We start from the raw sequence: 22,500 nt of genomic DNA on the forward strand, positions 1-22,500 counted from the left end.
CTGGGCCACTCCAGATGGTGTATTTCTTCTGTTGAAGCCATTCTTTTGTTGATTTTCTTCTGTGTTTTGGGTCGTTATCCTTTGCATCACCCAACTTCTGTTTAGCTTCAAATGGCGGACAGATAGCCTCACATCCTCCTGTAAAATGTATTGATAGACTTGGGAATTCATTTTTCCATCACTGATAGCAAGCTATCCAGGCCCTGAGGCAGCCCCAAACCATGATGCTCTCTCCACCAGACTTTACAGTTGGGATGAGGATTTGATGTTGGTGTGCTGTGCCTCTTTTTCTCCACACAGTGTTGTGTGTTCCTTCCAAACAACTCAACTATAGTTTCATCTGTCCACAGAATATTTGGCCAGTAATGCTGTGGAACAGCAGTGGCTTCTTTCTCGGTGTCCTCCCATGAACACCATTCTTGTTTAGTGTTTTAAAGTATCGTAGACTCATCAACAGAGATGGTAGCATGTTCCAGAGATTTCTGTAAGTCTTTAGCTGACACTCTAGGATTCTTCTTAACTTCATTGAGCATTATGCACTGTGCTCTTACAGTCATCTTTGCAGGATGGCCACTCCTAGGGAGAATAGCAACAGTGCTGAACTTTCTCCATTTATAGACAATTTGTCTTACCATGGACTGATGAACACCAAGGCTTTTAGAGATACTTTTGTAACCCTTTCCAGCTTTATGCAAGTCAACAATTTTGCAGACTCAATTGTCCTGAGTCATTGCAGGCAATCTCAACGCTGTGAGTTTCAGGGAAGACATCCTCCTCACTCATGTGGTACTCTTCCTGCAGGCTCATCCTGACATGACCCTCCAGCATGACAATGCCACCGATCATACTGCTCGTTCTGTGCGTGATTTCCTGCATGACAGGAATGCCAGTGTTCTGCCATGGCCAGCAAAGAGCCCGGATCTCAATCCCATTGAGCACGTCTGGGACATGTTGGATCGGGGGGTGAGGGATAGGATAGGGCCATTCCCCCCAGAAATATCTGGTGCCTTTGTGGAAGAGTGGGGTAACATCTTACAGCAAAGAACTGGCAAATCTGGTGCAGTCCATGAGGAGGAGATGCACTGCAGTACTTAATGCAGCTGGTGGCCACACCAGATAATGACTGTTACTTTTGATTTTGACCCCTCCTTCGTTCAGGGACACATTATTCCATTTCTGTTAGTCACGTGTCTGTGGAACTTGTTCAGTTTATGTCTCAGTTGTTGAATCTTGTTAAGTGTCATACAAATATTTACACATGTTAAGTTTGTTGATATCAAACGCAGTTGACAGTGAGAGGATGTTTCTTTTTTTGCTGAGTTTATATATGTATTCATATATATCTACTTAATATATATATTTGTATATATACATATATATACATATATTTAAATAACAATGCACCAAAATCATATCTCTTCCTTTGGACTACACAGACCCTTTCTAAATCAGAAAGACAAGTCTTCTCATTGGAGGACTGTCTCTCTTTACTTCGTTATTCCTGAGACATGCATTCTGACGGTAAAATATCAAATCTTTGTGATAATTGCACAACGACAGCAATTCATCCTTCCTTTCAATAAATTGCTCGATTATGAAGAAAACGAATAAGCTGATAGATGTATTATGCAGGAAACCGGCATGATTAATGCGTGCAGCTGTATGTACTGTATGTAGGAGGATTTATTCTCGTCAACTGCAGAGGAACTTGGTGTGTTAACCTTCCTATCCTCTGTACAATAAGACCTCTTAGAATAGAGCTATTCTGCAAGCCTCTCCATGGAGACACGTCCTTAAAGTTTCCTAATAGTGAACCAGCTGAGGCAGAATTCAAAGACATTGAACTGGTGTTTCATATTCTGTCTTCCAGTCGTGCAGATGTTAAAACAACATACCTGAAATTCCGGTTGGGTTTTAAAACAAAGCAGACTGTTGACAGTGCCTGGGTCTAATTCAATTCCTTTTGACAAACGTATCTTTTAGAATTTTAGGTCTTCATAGCGCAGAACAAATGTTTTCATACACATTATGAATGGGACTGTGAAACAAAAGCAGATATCTGGAGAAGTAAATCAGTTAGAGATAGTCTGTGTACACATTCAACTTATATTATCGTTACATAAAGGTTTGAGAATCTCGGAAAGTAGGACAACACTGTATTAAACTCAGTGGTGGTTAATTCTGGAACATTCCACAATGGAAAAGTTCATAATGTTCCATTCTCACATCCTGAAATAAACCTATGGATCGGCTTTGGTGGTCAGTGCTTTATTCTATCTGGTGTGTGTGTGTGTCTCACCTGTTTGTCACTTAGCATGTAGATGTGTTGGTAGTCAGGGCTGAAGACCATGTCACGCAGAATAGGTTTCCCTTCATCCACTGTAACAGTCTCATACAGCAAAGCACTCTGGGACGGGGGAGGTATGCCATCTACTCGGATCTGAGGGAAAATGAGACAGATGTTTAAACAAATTGCTAAATAATTTCATACTTTTTTCAGATTATTATTTGAAGTCACGACAATGTAATATTTTTTGTGAACCAAACTATACGTAGGGAACATTTTCAAAGTTTGAAAACAGAAACATTATTTTAATTTGGCTTTGAATCAGACACAAACAACATTCCCCAAACCTCCCACAAATCCTCAGCTCTTTCACTGACCTAGAAAATAAATTCTGAGGGATACTGAATATGTATGGGGAGGGGGGGGCTGGTGAGGAGGAATTGTCTCAATATGTAAGATCAGTAAAAAATGTATTATGCTTACTATACACAGTTACACACACACACACACACACAACCCCCGCTGTTTCATCATTACCACCTTCTCTGTTTCCTTACACTGATAATTAGAACATTGAGCGGGGAAAGGAGTTCTAAAAATGTCAAATTCACATCATCTTTGATGTGATTGGGAATAAATACTCTGAGCTCTGACAACTGCAGTTATGGCTGCTGCAAAGCTCACCTGTTTTCACATTCTTCATTTCAGAGGGGGAAAAAATGACACCTTGCTTTTCTGTCCTAATCAATTTTGAGGGAAATATGGCAGAGGCAGGAAGGGACCAGTAAATAAACCAAATGAATGCTGAAATATAGAGGAATCCATTTTGAAAAAACATGGAATAGAAATGTAGACATTTGTGGAAAGATAAAGTGGAGAAAATGTGAGGGTGACAAGCTTGGCTTTCTCCTAAATATCTAGGTCAGCCTGAAGTGACAAACATCGTTAGTCTGTTAATTAGCTGCCTCCTCGTTGCTGCAGTCTTCGTAATTAGTGTTGACAAGGTGGCATCCATTAGTTGAACGCTGCCATATTGGGTGTCACGAGTTGCTGGCCAAGACGGAGACCATATCCCCCACAGCAGTGAAACAGCAGGGAGGAAAATATGATGGTCATTGTCTGCGCTTTGTCAGTTCAAGTGATACCAGCTGCAGTCATCTCACACCCGGCTATATGCTGTTACGTTCCTCATTTTCACAACTTCCAAATGCCTGCGTTTACCACAACAGACACAATTAGCATTTTCCTCCAGCAAGTTCTTCTCTTTTTTCTATCTAGGGCATCTGATAATTTGTGAAATGGATCCTGGGGCTTATACCTCTGACACATGATCAAATAAGAGATGTTAAACCACTTTCCATGGCTGTTACGCAAGTCTATCCAGGCATTCATTGCTATGATGCAAAATGCTCTGATTCGCTGGAGAAAATCTTACTCATAAGTCGTTGATGTCGTGATCAATAGTTTCAGAATCCCATTTCATGGACTCATCCTCTCAATGTAGTGGGTTGGAATTATGGAGAAAAACTACATCCAACTGTATTTTCGTGCCAATTCCAGAATAGCGTAAAGACAAGGAAATGTAACTGAAACTAGGCTACAATAACATAACTGAAACACTGCAGCATTACAAAACAACTAGCAAAGAACAACAGAAAAAAAGCCAGTTCACAGTTAGCAAACTGCTGCCATTGAAGCAGGTAAAGGTAAAGAACCTGCCAACCTGCACACCATGCAGGACCTGCCAGGTACATAGTAAGCCCCTTTCTAACAGTTGACCGTTTATTGTGCCTGTTTAAAGACCTGGGAATATGTAAACACAGCAGAGTGAAGTCTTTGCCCTGGTTGATGCTGTAAAACCATTTGGCATACAGTTTATCAGGCCTGATGGTACAGTACAGTTAGCTAGCCCTGTGGGATTATGACATGCTAAATCAGAACAATACCACTGATGTCATAAATCAAGGTTCATTGGACTAAATTAAAGCACTGTATTGTTTTAATGGAAAAACAATTTGATTAAATCTGCCAAATTCCTAATTACTTTTCTTCTTATTTGTGACCAGTCCCCAAGCCATTTCAGAATTACACTGGCTGTCCTGCAGCAATGCTTCATGAAGATAACACAGCTAAAGTACACAGTGTGGGTCTAGTTGTCTGCAGTCAGTACACTGAAACTACCCTACACAAGCCTCCAGAGAACAGGACATAATGAAGGATGGCATATTGCAACTACAGCTGAGTCTCTGGGAGGCTAATGTCCTCCTCGGTCTAGTTGGAGTGTTTGAAATGCAGAGTCCTTGCTGAGTGCTGACCTCTTGACAACATCAAACAGCTCAGATGAAGGTAATTGGAATTTAGATAAATATTACACTTTCTCCTGTCTCCCTGTGATTCAAATGATGTCATGGAGGCAGGGAAACAATGATGTCATGGAGGCAGGGAAACAATGATGTCATGGTGGCAAGGAAACAATGATGTCATGGTGGCAGGGAAACAATGATGTCATGGTGGCAGGGGAAAAATATGTCATGGTGGCAGGGAAACAATGATGTCATGGTGGCAGGGAAACAATGATGTCATGGTGGCAGGGAAACAATGATGTCATGGTGGCAGGGAAACAATGATGTCATGGTGGCAGGGAAACAATGATGTCATGGAGGCAGGGAAACAATGATGTCATGGTGGCAGGGAAACAATGATGTCATGGTGGCAGGGAAACAATGATGTCATGGTGGCAGGGAAAAAATATGTCATGGTGGCAGGGAAATAATGATGTCATGGTGGCAGGGAAACAATGATGTCATGGTGGCAGGGAAACAATGATGTCATGGTGGCAGGGAAACAATGATGTCATGGTGGCAGGGAAACAATGATGTCATGGAGGCAGGGAAACAATGATGTCATGGTGGCAGGGAAACAATGATGTCATGGTGGCAGGGAAACAATGATGTCATGGTGGCAGGGAAAAAATATGTCATGGTGGCAGGGAAATAATGATGTCATGGTGGCACGGAAACAATGATGTCATGGTGGCAGGGAAACAATGATGTCATGGAGGCAGGGAAACAATGATGTCATGGTGGCAGGGAAACAATGATGTCATGGTGGCAGGGGAAAAAATATGTCATGGTGGCAGGGAAACAATGATGTCATGGTGGCAAGGAAACCATGATGTCATGATGGCAGAGAAACAATGATGTCATGGTGGCAGAGAAACAATGATGTCATGGTGGCAGGGAAAAAAATATGTCATGGTGGCAGGGAAACAATGATGTCATGGTGGCAAGGAAACAATGATGTCATGGTGCCAGGGAAACAATGAAGTCATGGTAACAGGGAAACAATGATGTCATGGTGGCAGGGAAACAATGATGTCATGGTGGCAAGGAAACAATGATGTCATGGTGGCAGGGAAACAATGATGTCATGGTGGCAGGGAAACAATGATGTCATGGTGGCAGGGAAACAATGATGTCATGGTGGCAGGGAAACAATGATGTCATGGTGGCAGGGAAACAATGATGTCATGGTAACAGGGAAACAATGATGACATTGTGCCAGGGAAACAATGATGTCATGGTAACAGGGAAACAATGATGTCATGGTAACAGGGAAAGAATGATGTCATGGTGCCAGGGAAACAATGATGTCATGGTAACAGGGAATAAAGAGGAGGTATAGGTCTGCTTGTTCGGTTGCTCGTCTGCTATGGATTTGGATCGCTCATCAGGACTTCTTTCTAAGGGCCAATCATGTTTAGTTAGGCTGATTTCTATTCTCTCTGTGAATCTGTATTCTGTCTTTCTCTTATTTCAGTTTGCTTAGATTTTTGCACTGTATCATGAATATGGTGAGAGATACTGTATAGTATATAGACATTCTTGCATGTTTTCTGCAAATATGAAAATCAATTGATTATTTCCGTAACAACACTGAATGTTCTGTAAAATTGTACTTAATGAAAGAGATAATCTTCATTTTTGATTACATTTGAGATATATAAAAAAACATGAATTTATCCCCTAAGCCTTTAATTTAAATGTCTCCATATCCTCCAGATGGAGTGACAGGGGTAAGAGTAAATCAGTGTAGCTGCGTATATGGTGCTCCATGCACCAGAATAGAAACACTTTAGAGAGATCAGGGCGTTGTGAGAGTTCTGATCTCTGTCCAGGGGCGGCATGCACCACAAAAATCTAAGGGAGCACAAAGTACTGTATCTGAGGATGGCTGGTGGGTGGAAGTTGGATAATTTAGCAATTTTCAAACACCTGAAACAGCTTTTTCATGCAAGCGCGAGCAATAATCATTATGCTTAATTCTACGTAAAAAACATGTTTATTTTTCTGCATATCTAAGTATACCTTTTGAGCTACTTGTATCCTACTGACTGGTTGTCATTTTTAAAAATAAACTAAATATGCCTCTCTGCATCTCTGCTCAAAAGATTGAAAGGAATTTTGTTTCTGGTGTCCTTTGACAGCTCTTTGGTCTTGGCCATAGTGGAGTTTGGAGTGTGACTGTTTGAGGTTGTGGATATGTGTCTTTTATACTGATAACAAGTTCAAACAGGTGCCATTAATACAGGTAACGAATGGAGGACAGAGGAGCCTCTTAAAGAAGAAGTTACAGGTCTGTGAGAGCCAGAAATCTTGCTTGTTTGTAGGTGACCAAATACTTATTTTCCACCATAATTTGCAAATAAATTCATAAAAAATCCTACAATGTGATTTTCTGGATTTTTCCCCCTCATTTTGTCTGTCATAGTTGAAGTGTACCTATGATGAAAATTACAGGACTCTCTCATCTTTTTAAGTGGGAGAACTTGCACAATTGGTGGCTGACTAAATACTTTTTTGCCCCACTGTATATGGGCTAGCTTAAGCCAACTTCCTAAAATTTCTAAGTGGCTAGTGGTATTAGAGAAACAACATTAACAAAAAGTTGAACATTCTGAGAGGGCACGTGCCCCCTATGGGCCTGATGCATCTGTCTGTGTTCCAGGGCTGTGAGAATACACAGGCCGCTGGCCCAGGGCGCAGACATACAAGCTAAATGTGGGAAAGTGATGACATTTGAAAAAGGGCAACAAACATGTGAATTAATAAAGGTGGAACTGGATAGTGTAAGGAGCACTATGAATCAGAGGTCAGGCCAGGGGTTGTTGACTTAACTGCCTATCACAACAGGGTGTCTTGTCTGCCTTTAGGAGGAAGGAGGACGCCATTCATCAGGGTGAAGAGAAAGAGGGAGGATGAAGAATGAGAGAAATTACACCATCTTAGTCCTTCATTGGAAAATGAAAATAGAAATGACTTAAGAGGGAAGGTACAATACCTCTCCCTTCCATCGACAGGAAGACATTTACTGCAAACACTGAAATGGTTAACGTGCTTTACAGTCCCTTTGTCAAATCCTTACCTAAATATCAGTCACATTTGTGCCTGTGACAAATGGCAGGAACTCTAAATGTGGTCATATTAAGAAATGTCTTGATAATAATCCTTTGGTAGGATTGTTTTTATTGAGTGAAGGGAGACTGGAACATACTACAGTGTTTTTCCACAAAGGGAATGCAGAAAGTGTTTTCTATTAGATCAACTCAATGTAATTCTTCATTTAGTTGCCCTCTATATAGAATTGTTACCGCAGACAGCAAGCAGCAGTACTGAACTGTTCCAACTATCTATATTGTCTGTTTTACCTTGGGTTGCAAAGGGTGGGTATATTACTGGGACGGTCTAAGGCACTGCATCTCAGTGCTAGAGGCGTCATTACAGTCCCTGGTTCGATTCCTGGCTGTATCACAACAGGCCGTGATTGGGAGCCCCATAAGGTGGCGCACAATTGGCCCAGCGTCGTCCAGGGTAGGGTTTGGCCGGGGGTAGGCTGTCATTGTAAATAAGAATTTGTGCTAAACTGACTTGCCAAGGTAAATAAAGGTTTAAATTATTAGGGACACAGAACAGCCTGGATTCTACAAAGCATTGGAAATGTTTGTTGCTCAATTTGTATCAAGGGACCAGGAAAATATTCCCCACATCAGTACACCACTGCCAACAGCCTGTACTGTTGACACCAGGCAGGATGGGGCCATGGACTCACGCTGCTTATGCCAAATCCTGACTCTGTCGTCAGTTTGACAAAACTGGAATTCAGCAGACGAGGCAGTGTTTTTCAACTCCTCAATTGTCCAGTGTTAGTGATTGCGTACCCACAGAAGCCACTTATTCTTGTTTATAGTTGATAGGAGTGGAACCCGGGGGGGTAGTCTGCTGCAATAGCCTATCCTTGACAAGGATTGATGAGTTGTGCGTTCCGAGTTGTCGTTCTGCACACCACTGTTGTACTGCGCAATTATTTGTCTGTTTGTGGCCCGCCTGTTAGCTTGCACGATTCTTTCCATTCACCTTGGACCTCTTTTATCAACACCCACAGGACCCGCTGACTGGATGTTTTTTGTTTGTCACAGCATTCTCTGTAAACCCTAGACACTGTTGTGCGTGAGAAGCCCAGGAGGCCAGCCGTTTCTGAGATACTGGATCCGGCGTGCCTGGCAACGATGATAATACCACGCTCAAAGTCGCTTAGGTCACTAGTTTTGCCCATTTTCAGGTTTAATCAAACAGTAACTGAATGCCTCAGTGCCTGTCTGCCTGCTTTATATAGCAGGCCACTGTGAGTCACTGCCTGTAGGGGCGATCCATTTTCGTGAGCGGGGTGGTGTACCGAAAAAACTGTCCGCTGAGTGTAGATAATAAAAGAGTTGAACACAATAACCATGGTCTATGCCCCCTAAATACTGACAAAATCATTCCTGCTGCCACAATGTGACTATAGCTAATGAACATTCTGGAGGATCAGAGAATGCTCTTGGGATACACTACTTCCCCTCTCTTCTGTACACTACCCTACCTTGTCACAACACAACTGATTGTCTCAAACACATTTAGAAGGAAAGAAATTCCACAAATTATCTTTTAACAAGGCACATCTGTTCAATGAAATGTATTCCAGGTGACTACTTCATGAAGCTGGTTAAGAGAATGCTTTGCAAAGCTGTTATCAAGGTGACTACTTTGAAGAATCTCAAATATAAAATATATTTTGATTTGTTTAACACTTTTTTGGTTACTACATGATTCCATATGTGTTATTTCATCGTTTTGATGTCTTCACTATTATTCTACAATGTAGAAAATAGTAAAAATTAAGAAAAAACCCTTTAATGAGCAGCTGTGTCCATACTTTGGACTGGTACTGTTTATTCAATCCTCTGGTTTCTGTTCAAAGTTGCATATAGCTTGTCTTACACCCAGGTCAACTTCGCCAAAAAAATAAAAAAAACTCCCAGCAGCCTCAACATTATGTAATAAATGTAAAACAGACATTAAAAGCATTGTCTTTGGAAGAGCCCTACGAGCCCTTTGGACGAGCCCTATGATACTGATACTACTGATCATAAATATCTAACCTTTTCTCCAAAGCGCTCAATAAAAGCTGGGGACCTGGGCCACATGTGTCCGTTCCTGCCGCTAAAGGTGTGACTGACTGGGGATAGGAATGACAGATGTCTCGATCCCTTGGCAGAGGTCAGTTTCCCTCGCTGGAGAGAGTGCCGACGCTTTTAAGTGTCTAAAGGGAATCTGACTGAGGTCCTGGAGAGTATTTAGCAATAACTGTCAGGTTGGAGCTCCAGTACAATATGGAATGTAACAATGACACATGAGGAAGGAATGAGAGACGAATGCTATTACCTTTTCCTTTTTAGTTTGCCATGTATTGTATTTTATGTTAAACTTCATCAAAGAAAAGGATTTTGTAAAAAAAATAAAATAATCAGATATGAAAAGTAACAGTATCACTTGAATACAGTTGTGGCCAAAATATGAATTTCCACAAAGTTTGCTGCTTCAGTGTCTTTAGATATTTTTGTCAGATGTTACTATGGAATACTGAAGTATAATTACAAGCATTTCATAAGTGTCAAAGGCTTTTTCTGACAATTACATGAAGTTGGTGCGAAGAGTCAATATTTGCAGTGTTGACCCTTCTTTTTCAAGACCTCTGCAACCCGCCCTGTCATGCTGTCAATTAACTTCTGGGCCACATCCTGACTGGTAGCAGCCCATTCTTGCATAATCAATGATTGGAGTTTGTCAGAATTTGTGGGGTTTTGTTTGTCAACCCACCTCTTGAGGATTGACCACAAGTTCTCAATGGGATTAAAGGTCTGGGGAGTTTCCTGGCCATGGACCCAAAATATCAATGTTTTGTTCCCTGAACCACTTAGTTATCACTTTTGCCTTATGGCAAGGTGCTCCATCACGCTGGAAAAGGCATTGTTCGTCACCAAACTGTTCCTGGATGGTTGGGAGAAGTTGCTCTCGGAGGATGTGTTTGTACCATTGAGTGAGCCCACTCTCTTGGCTGAGAAGCAACCCCACACATGAATGGTCTCAGGATGCTTTACTGTTGGCATGACACAGGACTGATGGTAGCGCTCACCTTGTCCCAAACAATTGCCCCAAACAATTCGGAAAGGGGATTCATCAGAGAAAATGACTTTACCCCAGTCCTCAGCAGTCCAATCCCTGTACCTTTTGCAGAATATCAGTCTGTCCCTGATGTTTTTCCTGGAGAGAAGTGGCTTCTTTGCTGCCCTTCTTGACACCAGGCCATCCTCCAAAAGTCTTCGAATCACTGTGTGTGCAGATGCACTCACACCTGCCTGCTGCCATTCCTGAGCAAGCTCTGTACTGGTGGTGCCCAGATCCTGCAGCTGAATCAACTTTAGGAGACAGTCCTGGCGCTTGCTGGACTTTCTTGGGCACCCTGAAGCCTTCTTCACAACAATTGAACCGCTCTCCTTGAAGTTCTTGATGATCCGATAGATGGTTGATTTAGGTGCAATCTTACTGGCAGCAATATCCTTGCCTGTGAAGCCCTTTTCTGCAAAGCAATGATGACGGCACGTGTTTCTTTGCAGGAAACCATGGTTGACAGAGGAAGAACAGTGATTCCAAGCACCACCATCCTTTGAAGCTTCCAGGCTGTTATTCAAACTCAATCAACATGACAGAGTGATCTCCAGCCTTGTCCTCATCAACACTCACACCTGTGTTAACGAGAGGATCACTGACATGATGTCAGCTGGTCCTTTTGTGGCAGGGCTGAAATGCAGTGGAAATGTTGTTTTGGGGATTCAGTTCATTTGCATGGCAAAGAGGGACTTTGCAATTAATTGCAATTCATTTGATCACTCTTCATAGCATTCTGGAGTATATGCAAATTGCCATCATACAAACTGAGGCAGCAGACTTTGTGAAAATTAATATTTGTGTCATTCTCAAAACTTTTGGCCACAACTGTACAAGTCTACTGAGTATATTCCAGTTGAAGAATACAAGTCTACTGAGTATATTCCAGTTGAAGAATACAAGTCTACTGAAAATATTCCAGTTGAAGAATACAAGTCTACTGAGTATATTCCAGTTGAAGAATACAAGTCTACTGAGTATATTCCAGTTGAATAATACAAGTCTACTGAGTATATTCCAGTTGAAGAATACAAGTCTACTGAGTATAGTCCAGTTGAAGAATACAAGTCTACTGAGTATATTCCAGTTGAAGAATACAAGTCTACTGAGTATATTCCAGTTGAAGAATACAAGTCTACTGAGTATATTCCAGTTGAAGAATACAAGTCTACTGAGTATATTCCAGTTGAAGAATACAAGTCTACTGAGTATATTCCAGTTGAAGAAAACATAGAAGCAGCAGTTTAGGTGAAGTAATATTTATTCCATGTTCAGAATGTATGTCTTCATGTGCTGTTACTAGACATTTGAAAACAGAGGGGGTGAAAAACACTGTTTCCTTATCAGATTATAAACCTGGGATACACTACTGCACTTAGTTTCATTTTCAAAAAAAAATGCCTACCCTTTTGTGTAAGAGGGAAATCTATTTTACATTAAACCTGAAAGCTCTTGGTCCGTGAGACGAGGTCAAAATCCTCAATCTGCCCATTTATCCTCTTAAGAGAAGGGAGGACACAAAGCCCTGCACCCCAGGAACCGAACGCAGGGCCGATGATTCAATTAGGAGCCTTATCCTCTTTCCCCCCCAGCCAGCTAGTCAGATCACGCTAAAAGCACTACAGACCCAGAAAACAGAGGTGGCTCCCCATCTCCGCTCACACTCAACACTCAACACCTGCTGTGTCCCATCTCCACTCCACAGCTCCACAGCCACATAGCCTGAGGACCAGCTCAAAGTTTTAAAACAAATGGCCCATTCCTTTCTTCCACCTTAATGTGGCTGTGTCTCTGTGAGCCCTGACATGTCCTGACCTCTGAACCCCCTGTCAACAGGGATCTGTGGTATGTCTGTTTTATGACAATGAGGAAGTAACAGGAAGGAACAGGGTTAGACACACAGCACATTTTTGTACAGACAATTAATTGTCTTGTCTTTTTTTCTCTCAATTAGTCTTCATTAAAACTAATTGTAGGCAGTGTGTAGAGGCCAACAGGATTCTCAAATTGCTGCCTCATATAGAACATCAGCTACACAGACATGATATTGACCCCAATTTGTTACCGAAAGTTGTGTAATAGTGTGCATGCCTTGCGGTACAGTAGACATTAAATCTTGTTTGAACAAAGTCAGCAAATATTGGTTATAACAACTATGTTCACAGTAAAAAGCTAATTATGAAGGGTGTCAAACAAATGTCTGAGTGACACACATTTTCTTCTACGTGACACAGTCCCCAGAAACTTCACACTACTTACACAAGCGTCTTCTCTAACGACATCAAGAGATACACTTAGGTGAAACAAGGCCTCTTTTGAAGTATCTCTTTAATATCTTGGTCCTCATCTCCAACCAACCGTGTTGTAGTGTCTCTCTGTTCCATACTGGCATGCTTCAGTGGCCAAGCAGCTCTTGGTTGGCGTATTGTCATCTTGTGAATCCCAGAAGTCCTCTCTCTGACCCTAGGATGCGAGGGTGGAATCTGTGTGCTCCCACATAGAGGTCCTCCACCAGCCAAGCATCATAGAGAGGCTCTCACCAGGCTACGGTTCTTATCTATCTTACCAACAACCATAACTACAGTCTTTCTCTATGGTTCTTATCAGCATCCATCAGGTCTCATCACAAAAGGAGCAATTACGGAGAAGTATTCATGGCCTGCAGCAAAAACACAACACTGATGCAACACAGGTTGGTTTATTAGTAGGGCCCGATAAAATCACTTCTTTTTTTACCCGATTCTGTAATTTTTCCCCCAATTCCATTTTGTTTTTCCAGGTTTGAGTTTTACCCTGTTTTTTTTGTTGTTCTATGTCAAAATCCCTTTTTCTCTCCCTAAGTCCACACCAATGTTTAAACCACATCAGAAGACTATTTTTGAGGTCTGGAAATAAGGTGTAGGTGTAGCCTCTTAAGGGGGGGGGGGGGGGGGGTATAAGTCTAACATATGGAATTGTTTCAAGATGGTCATACCATGGATCATTTAACTATTTGATTTTTAATTTTAGCACCCCATTAGGTATATATATATATATATAAAATATAAATATTATTTGATGCAATTTTGCATTTGGCCCTTACTACTATAGCCCATAGAAACGTAGTGAACAAAGACAATCAAAAATACATCATAAGAAACAAGGTTTTAAAGTGTCTGTCCTACATCTAGGAGAGATAAGAAAGCTCAGGATATATATAGAATGTTTTTGTACACATATTTAACCCCTTATTTTTGGGTTATGTTCATGAGTCTCCCCTTTCCATAGAGGGGTCATAATAGATTGTAGGCCAACCCGTTCGGATGCTACAGACGTTATCATGAGAAAACCAATTTACGGGATGTCTCAAGGTCTGACAAACACCACTCTAGCTATGCCACCTTTCACCACAGATGCGGAACGCCGACATAGGCTGATGCTGTGGATTAAGATGCAAACAACATTCTACCTCTAGCTTAACTGACACATTTTAATGGGGATTTTTTTGTATTATGTTAGTTAGATTGACGCAAGGGTGCCAGGAAGAGACCATTGTTTGGTTAAGCAGTGTTGCTGTAGCGCTCATGCAGAGTTTGCAAGTCAAATGGCCATTGGATTGATGCAAATATTCATGATATCATTCTGCCAGGTAGGCATAGGCTACTTTGTAGTTAACATTTAACTGAGAAGGTTTTATTTTATTCATTTAACTGTATTTAATTGTATTCAATTAGTCAGTTAAGAACAAATTCCTTGCTTTCCTGTGCCTTTCAGAAAGTTGCATGAAAATACCAATCACCGATGATGCATTTTGTTCATGTCTTATGATTCACTTGGGCAAATGAATGCATTTTCTACTAAGTTCAATATGTTTAGCTGATTTCCTACTAAGTTCAATACGTTTAGCTGATTTCCTACTAAGTTCAATACGTTTAGGACCCTACAGCCGTTTCGAGCTGCTCAGAGACACAGTGCATTCGGGAAAGTATTCAGACCCCTTCTCTTTCTCCACAGTTAACACAGTTAATGTAACAACGTTACAGCCTTATTATGAAATGTATTAAATAAAAACAATTATTGATCAATCTACACACAATACCAGATTTAAACAGAACTACCTTATTTACATAAGTATTCAGACCCTTTGCTATGACACTCGAAATTGAGCTCAGGTGCATCTTGTTTCCAATGATCCTCCTTGAGATGTTTCTACAACTTAATTGGAGTCCACCTGTGCTAAATCCAATTGATTGGACATGATTTGGAAAGGCACACACCTGTCTATATAAGGTCCCACAGTTGACAGTACAAGTCAGAGCAAAAACCAAGCCATGACGTCGAAGGAATTGTCCATAGAGCTCCAGTACAGGATTGTGTCGAGGCACAGATCTTTGGAAGGGGACCAAAAAATTTCTGCAGCATTGAATGTCCCCAAGAACACAGTGGGCTCCATGAATCTTACATGGAAGAAACTGAGCAATTGGGGTAAAAGGGCCTTGTTCAGGGAGGTGAGCAAGAACCCAATGGTCACTCTGACAGAGATGGGAGAACCTTCTAGAAGGACAACCATTTCGGCACCACTCCATCAATCAGGCCTTTATGGTAGAATGGCCAGACGGAAGCCACTCCTCAGTAAAAGGCACTTCAGCCCATTTGGAGTTTGCCAAAAGGCACCTAAAGGACTCTCAGACCATGAGAAACAAGATTCTCTGGTCTAATGAAAGCAAGATTGAAAAATTTGGCCTGAATGCCAAGTGTCACGTCTGGAGAAAACCTGGCACCATCCCTACGGTGAAGCATGGTGGTGGCAGCATCATGCTGTGGGGATGTTTTTCAGCAGCAGGGACTAAGAGACTAGTCAGGATCGAGGGAAAGATGAACGGAGCCAAGTACAGAGATGTCCTTGATGAAAACCTGCTCCAGAGCGCTCAGGACCTCAGACTGGGGCGATGGTTCACCTTCCAACAGGACAAAGACCCTAAGCACACAGCCAAGACAATGCAGGAGTGGCTTCTGGAGAAGTCTCTGAACGTCCTTGAGTGGCCCAACCAGAGCCCGGACTTGAACCCAATAGAACATCTCTGGAGAGACCTGAAAATAGCTGTGTAGCAACGCTCCCCATTCAACCTTGCAGAGCTTGAAAGCGTCTGCAGAGAAGAACGTGAGAAACTCCCCAAATACAGGTGTGCCAAGCGTGTAGCGTCAAACCCAAGAAGACTTGAGGCTGTAATCACTGCCAAAGGTGCTTCAACAAAATACAGAGTGAAGGTTTTGAATACTTAAGTAAACTTCTTTAAAAAACATTTTTTTAAATATATATATATTTATATTTATATATAAATATATATATTTGAAGAAATTTCTAAAAACCTGTTTTTGCTTCGTCATTATGGGGTATTGTGTGTAGATTGATTTGAAAAAAATAAATTGTAATCCATTTTAGAAAAAGTCTGTAACTTTCCGAATGCACTGTACATGTCCAAGTGTTGCACTTCGGTCAAATTGCTGAGTCACTATCCCTTAATTACAATCAGTACGCAAAGACTGAGTAATCATGATCTCACCAAAACATGTCTCTAGCTGCTATCCTTGCTACTTAACCTATCATTGTTTTATTATTGTAGGAAGCCAACGTGTCACTTGGTTGCAGATGGATCAAAACTGTGGTGGTGAGATCTTGCTTCCTGTTTGCTCTAAAATAAGAACTGTATTTGAACCAGAGAACCAGTCAGTGATGGGCTGTGAATTCCACTCAGGCCTCGAAGAAGTAGTGTTCCAAGAATGTTCCCTTTCAGGAAGTGCTGTCAGGAAGCAGAGTCTGGTCAGGCACCGGTGATCTCAGAGGAACGAGCGGCCAGCAGTCACTCCTCAGGTACTGGGCTGGAGCCAACGGACTGACAGTGGACTGCCCAGCCATCTCACAGCAGGAATATAACACACACACACACACACACACAAGCACATTAACGCACACACACACAAGCACATTAACGCACACACACACAAGCACATACACTCACAAACAAACACAAACACACACACACACACAAACACAAGCACATACACGCACTAACACAAACACACACACGCACACTCAATCAGGAGAGTCTCTGTCAAGGCTCCAGCAAAAAGGAGCTAAACTTTTGTCTACGACCCCAACGAGACTCCTAAAATTCCAATAAGCCAATCCACTTTCCACCTCCAGGCCAGCCACAAACACGCTAAACATGATACTGCACTTAATTTGGGAATTAATTAAGCAGGAAATTGCTTGTTGGTTTAGCTCATCCCCATGTTAGGAATTCACCCCTAAAAGGGAACTGGCACATTGTCTGAGCTGAGGGCTGTTTTGAGTGGAGCGACAGTGTTTATGTTATCAGGCCCACAGTCTAGGGAACTTAATCTTTAACAATGTTTGACAGCTCTCCCACTGTCTACAACGTGAACAGTGTGAAGTATTAAAAGCAAATGGCTGTCCACAGGGCCTGTTAGGACTGTCCTAGGGATAGGGAAATCAATTGAGACTATTTATGTGTAGAAACATTGAGATTAAAATGGAGTGAGTACCCCTTTTTATGATCCGTTATGTGTGAACCAACAAAAGCAGGAAATGCCAGAGGTCTTAACTTAAACACATTATCTGCAAGGACTTTCACCGAATGAATCTACTACCTGTTCCAGTGAAGAATGTGGGTACTTTTTGAAACATTATTAATATTCGGGCAGGTCGGTGAATTGTTCTTGTATTTAGAGGTTTACATTTTTTTTTTAAATGATGTGCAGGGATCCCTTTTGTGATAGGAAATTCATCAGGGATCCCTTTTGTGATAGGAAATTCATCAGGGATCCCTTTTGTGATAGGAAATTCATCAGGGATCCCTTTTGTGATAGGAAATTCATCAGGGATCCCTTTTGTGATAGGAAATTCATCAGGGATCCCTTTTGTGATAGCAAATTCCTCAGGGACACGTTATTCAGAACACATTATTCTACTTAATTTTTTATTTATTTTTTTATTTCACCTTTATTTAACCAGGTAGGCTAGTTGAGAACACCTTTATTTAACCAGGTAGGCTAGTTGAGAACAAGTTCTCATTTGCAACTGCGACCTGGCCAAGATAAAGCATAGCAGTGTGAGCAGACAACAAAGAGTTACACATGGAGTAAACAATTAACAAGTCAATAACACAGTAGAAACCAAAGAAGAGTGCAATACAAAGAGTATACAAGCAGTTTTACTAAGACTTCTGCAGTGCATGGCTGGAAAGCACAATGGAATCAGAGAGAACATTTTCTGCAATTCTACACATTTTGCCCCTGGGCAGAGAGATAATGTTGCAGTTTTAAAGCAAATTTCTTGAAATTCTACACATTTTGCCCCCGGGCAGAGAGAAAATGTTGCAGTTTTAAAGCAAATTCCTGAAATTCTACACATTTTGCCATGGGGCAGAGAGAAAATGTTGCAGTTTTAAAGCAAATTTCTTGTAATTCTACACATTTTGCCCCAGGGCAGAGAGAAAATGTTGCAGTTTTAAAGCAAATTTCGGGGTATTCTACACATTTTGCCATGGGGCAGAGAGAAAATGTTGCAGTTTTAAAGCAAATTTCTTGAAATTCTACACATTTTGCCCCTGGGCAGAGAGATAATGTTGCAGTTTTAAAGCAAATTTCTTGAAATTCTACACATTTTGCCCCCGGGCAGAGAGAAAATGTTGCAGTTTTAAAGCAAATTCCTGAAATTCTACACATTTTGCCATGGGGCAGAGAGAAAATGTTGCAGTTTTAAAGCAAATTTCTTGAAATTGTACACATTTTGCCCCAGGGCAGAGAGAAAATGTTGCAGTTTTAAAGCAAATTTCTTGAAATTCTACACATTTTGCCCCAGGGCAGAGAGAAAATGTTGCAGTTTTAAAGCAAATTTCTTGAAATTCTACACATTTTGCCCCAGGGCAGAGAGAAAATGTTGCAGTTTTAAAGCAAATTTCTTGAAATTCTACACATTTTGCTATGGGGCAGAGAGAAAATGTTGCAGTTTTAAAGCAAATTTCTTGAAATTCTACACATTTTGCCCCAGGGCAGAGAGAAAATGTTGCAGTTTTAAAGCAAATTTCTTGAAATTCTACACATTTTGCCATAGGGCAGAGAGAAAATGTTGCAGTTTTAAAGCAAATTTCTTGAAATTCTACACATTTTGCCATAGGGCAGAGAGAAAATGTTGCAGTTTTAAAGCAAATTTCTTGAAATTCTACACATTTTGCCCCTGGGCAGAGAGAAAATGTTGCATTTTTAAAGCAAATTTCTTGAAATTCTACACATTTTGCCCCAGGGCAGAGAGAAAATGTTGCAGTTTTAAAGCAAATTTCGTGAAATTCTACACATTTTGCCATGGGGCAGAGAGACAATTGTTATGTTTTTTAAAGATTAAATGACAGTGTATTTAGTGTATGTTCAAAAGAAAACATTTGGGGAATATAAGAAGAATTGAATTGAAGAAACCGATTATTGATGGAGTACTGTGGATACCAATATCCCTGTGAGCTATCTAACTGTTTAGTATGTAGTATATGTTCCTATTTATTAGGATCCCTATTGGCAAGCAGCTACTCTTCCTGGGTTCCAAACGGGGTGAAAACAATGACATCACACACAATACATCATCAAATACATGAATACATTATTACTCTCTTACTATAAAATTCCCAACACCACAGTAGAGTATCTGTGTCTCTTCTCAGTCCGCATTGTGCCCTGAGGTGTAGTTGTATGCTGTTTTTTACCCTGATTTTCCTGCTCGTTTGAGTTCCTTGATATGGGAGAGAGTTCCATGTAGTCATGGCTCTATATAGTACTGTGTGTTTCCCAGAGTCTGTTTTTGGACTTGGGGACTGTGAAAAGACCCCTGGTGGCATGTCTTGTGGGGTATGTATGGATGTCTGAGCTGCTTGTTAGCTGTTTGAACAGACAGTTCGGTGCTTTCAATACGCCAATACCTCTCACAAAGACAAGTAGTGATGCAGTCAATCTCTCTACTTTGAACCAGGAGAGATTGACATTCATGTTATTGATATTAGCCTTCCGTGTACATTTAAGGGCCAGCTGTGCTGCTCTGTTCTGGGCCAACTGGAATTTCCCTATGTTCTACTTTGAGACACTTGACCGTTTAACTGGGCAGTAGTCCAGGTGTGATAAAACTAGGGCCTGTAGTTGATTGTGATATCAAAAAAGCAGCGCAGCACTTCTTCACCTCTCCCCGTACCAGCTTCCATTGCATCGGAATGTTTAAACCATGTCAGTTTACAATCTAGGGTTACATCAAGCAGTTTAGTCTCCTCAACTTGCTCGATTGGCACATTATTCATTACAAGCTTTAAGGTTTAGAGAATGATTTGTCCCAAATACAATGCTTTTAGTTGTTGGTATATTTAGGGTTAAGAACATACATTGTGGATAGATTGTATTGTATTGTATTGAACTGTAAACTTTTTACACCGATCCCAACATGTGTTTAATCTGTTGTTGGGGCTGTCAGAGTTCATCTGTTATTTTAGTGCAGAAATATTTTTTATCTTGTTTAATCGCATTGTCTGAAAGTGTTCAAAATTCACTGAAAACATCCCACATACATCACCTATACAGCTAAAAACAACAATGCAATGTAAAAACAAGTAGACATTGAGGTTAAATAAAGTGTGTTTTCTCAATTACCAAATTTTGCTAAACGTTACTTTAGACAAAATCAAAACGTCAATATTCATGTAATGTTTTTCAATGAACAAACCTTAAATTACAGCTTCTGGCCTAAAAACACTGGTCTTCACCCTGGCCTAATCCCTGGCCTAATCCCTGGCCTAATCCCTGGCCTAAACCCTGGCCTAATCCCTGGCCTAATCCCTGGCCTAAACCCTGGCCTAAACCCTGGCCTAAAAACACTGGTCTTCCCCCTGGCCTAATCCCTGGCCTAAAAACACTGGTCTTCCCCCCTGGCCTAATCCCTGGCCTAATCCCTGGCCTAAACCCTGGCCTAATCCCTGGCCTAATCCCTGGCCTAATCCCTGGCCTAAACCCTGGCCTAAACCCTGGCCTAACCCCTGGCCTAACCCCTGGGCTATACAAGGTTTATCCCCAGATGTGTACACAGTATCTGCTTGACAAGCTGTGCTGTAATCATCCAACTGCCAGTTCTAATCTGTCAGATTAATTTCAGTCATTTTGAGTAGAAAAGGTGTACACTGTCTGGAAGGGTATACAACAGATACTGTATGTCCCGATGTTTAAACACAAACAGAGTTCATGGAGTTTAGCGTGAGGCACTCTCCTAGTTAAAACACTTCTGTGCTGTTGTTGAATCTCTCTCTGACTGTCAGGAATACAGGGCTTCGGCACAGTAGAGTACAGTGTTGAATCTCTCTCTGACTGTCAGGAATACAGGGCTTCGGCACAGTAGAGTACAGTGTTGAATCTCTCTCTGACTGTCAGGAATACAGAGCTTCGGCACAGTAGAGTACAGTGTTGAATCTCTCTCTGACTGTCAGGAATACAGGGCTTCGGCACAGTAGAGTACAGTGTTGAATCTCTCTCTGACTGTCAGGAATACAGAGCTTCGGCACAGTAGAGTACAGTGTTGAATCTCTCTCTGACTGTCAGGAATACAGGGCTTCGGCACAGTAGAGTACAGTGTTGAATCTCTCTCTGACTGTCAGGAATACAGAGCTTCAACACAGTAGAGTACAGTGTTGAATCTCTCTCTGACTGTCAGGAATACAGGGCTTCGGCACAGTAGAGTACAGTGTTGAATCTCTCTCTGACTGTCAGGAATACAGAGCTTCAACACAGTAGAGTACAGTGTTGAATCTCTCTCTGACTGTCAGGAATACAGGGCTTCGGCACAGTAGAGTACAGTGTTGAATCTCTCTCTGACTGTCAGGAATACAGAGCTTCAACACAGTAGAGTACAGTGTTGAATCTCTCTCTGACTGTCAGGAATACAGGGCTTCGGCACAGTAGAGTACAGTGTTGAATCTCTCTCTGACTGTCAGGAATACAGGGCTTCGGCACAGTAGAGTACAGTGTTGAATCTCTCTCTGACTGTCAGGAATACAGAGCTTCGGCACAGTAGAGTACAGTGTTGAATCTCTCTCTGACTGTCAGGAATACAGGGCTTCGGCACAGTAGAGTACAGTGTTGAATCTCTCTCTGACTGTCAGGAATACAGAGCTTCGGCACAGTAGAGTACAGTGTTGAATCTCTCTCTGACTGTCAGGAATACAGGGCTTCGGCACAGTAGAGTACAGTGTTGAATCTCTCTCTGACTGTCAGGAATACAGAGCTTCAACACAGTAGAGTACAGTGTTGAATCTCTCTCTGACTGTCAGGAATACAGGGCTTCGGCACAGTAGAGTACAGTGTTGAATCTCTCTCTGACTGTCAGGAATACAGAGCTTCAACACAGTAGAGTACAGTGTTGAATCTCTCTCTGACTGTCAGGAATACAGGGCTTCGGCACAGTAGAGTACAGTGTTGAATCTCTCTCTGACTGTCAGGAATACAGAGCTTCAACACAGTAGAGTACAGTGTTGAATCTCTCTCTGACTGTCAGGAATACAGGGCTTCAGCACAGTAGAGTACAGTGTTGAATCTCTCTCTGACTGTCAGGAATACAGAGCTTCAACACAGTAGAGTACAGTGTTGAAT

The 22,500-nt window shown here is 41.6% G+C and overlaps 1 protein-coding gene across 3 annotated transcripts in view; it reads right to left on the reverse strand.

The window, feature by feature from the left end:
- The window catches only part of LOC109869322 (plexin A3), a 188,067-nt gene that overhangs the window by 120,615 nt on the left and 44,952 nt on the right, over nt 1-22,500 (reverse strand). For 2 of the 3 annotated variants that reach the window (XM_020459397.2, XM_031804073.1), the window contains exon 4: nt 2,300-2,440. In XM_020459397.2, coding sequence (XP_020314986.2) covers nt 2,300-2,440 — 141 coding nt within the window. Of the gene's footprint in view, nt 1-2,299; nt 2,441-2,971; nt 3,231-22,500 lie in introns of those variants that run through there. The other variant, XM_031804074.1, reaches the window with a different exon arrangement.

The sequence above is a fragment of the Oncorhynchus kisutch genome, linkage group LG24, assembly GCF_002021735.2.
Source record: "Oncorhynchus kisutch isolate 150728-3 linkage group LG24, Okis_V2, whole genome shotgun sequence".
Classification (NCBI taxonomy): domain Eukaryota; kingdom Metazoa; phylum Chordata; class Actinopteri; order Salmoniformes; family Salmonidae; genus Oncorhynchus; species Oncorhynchus kisutch.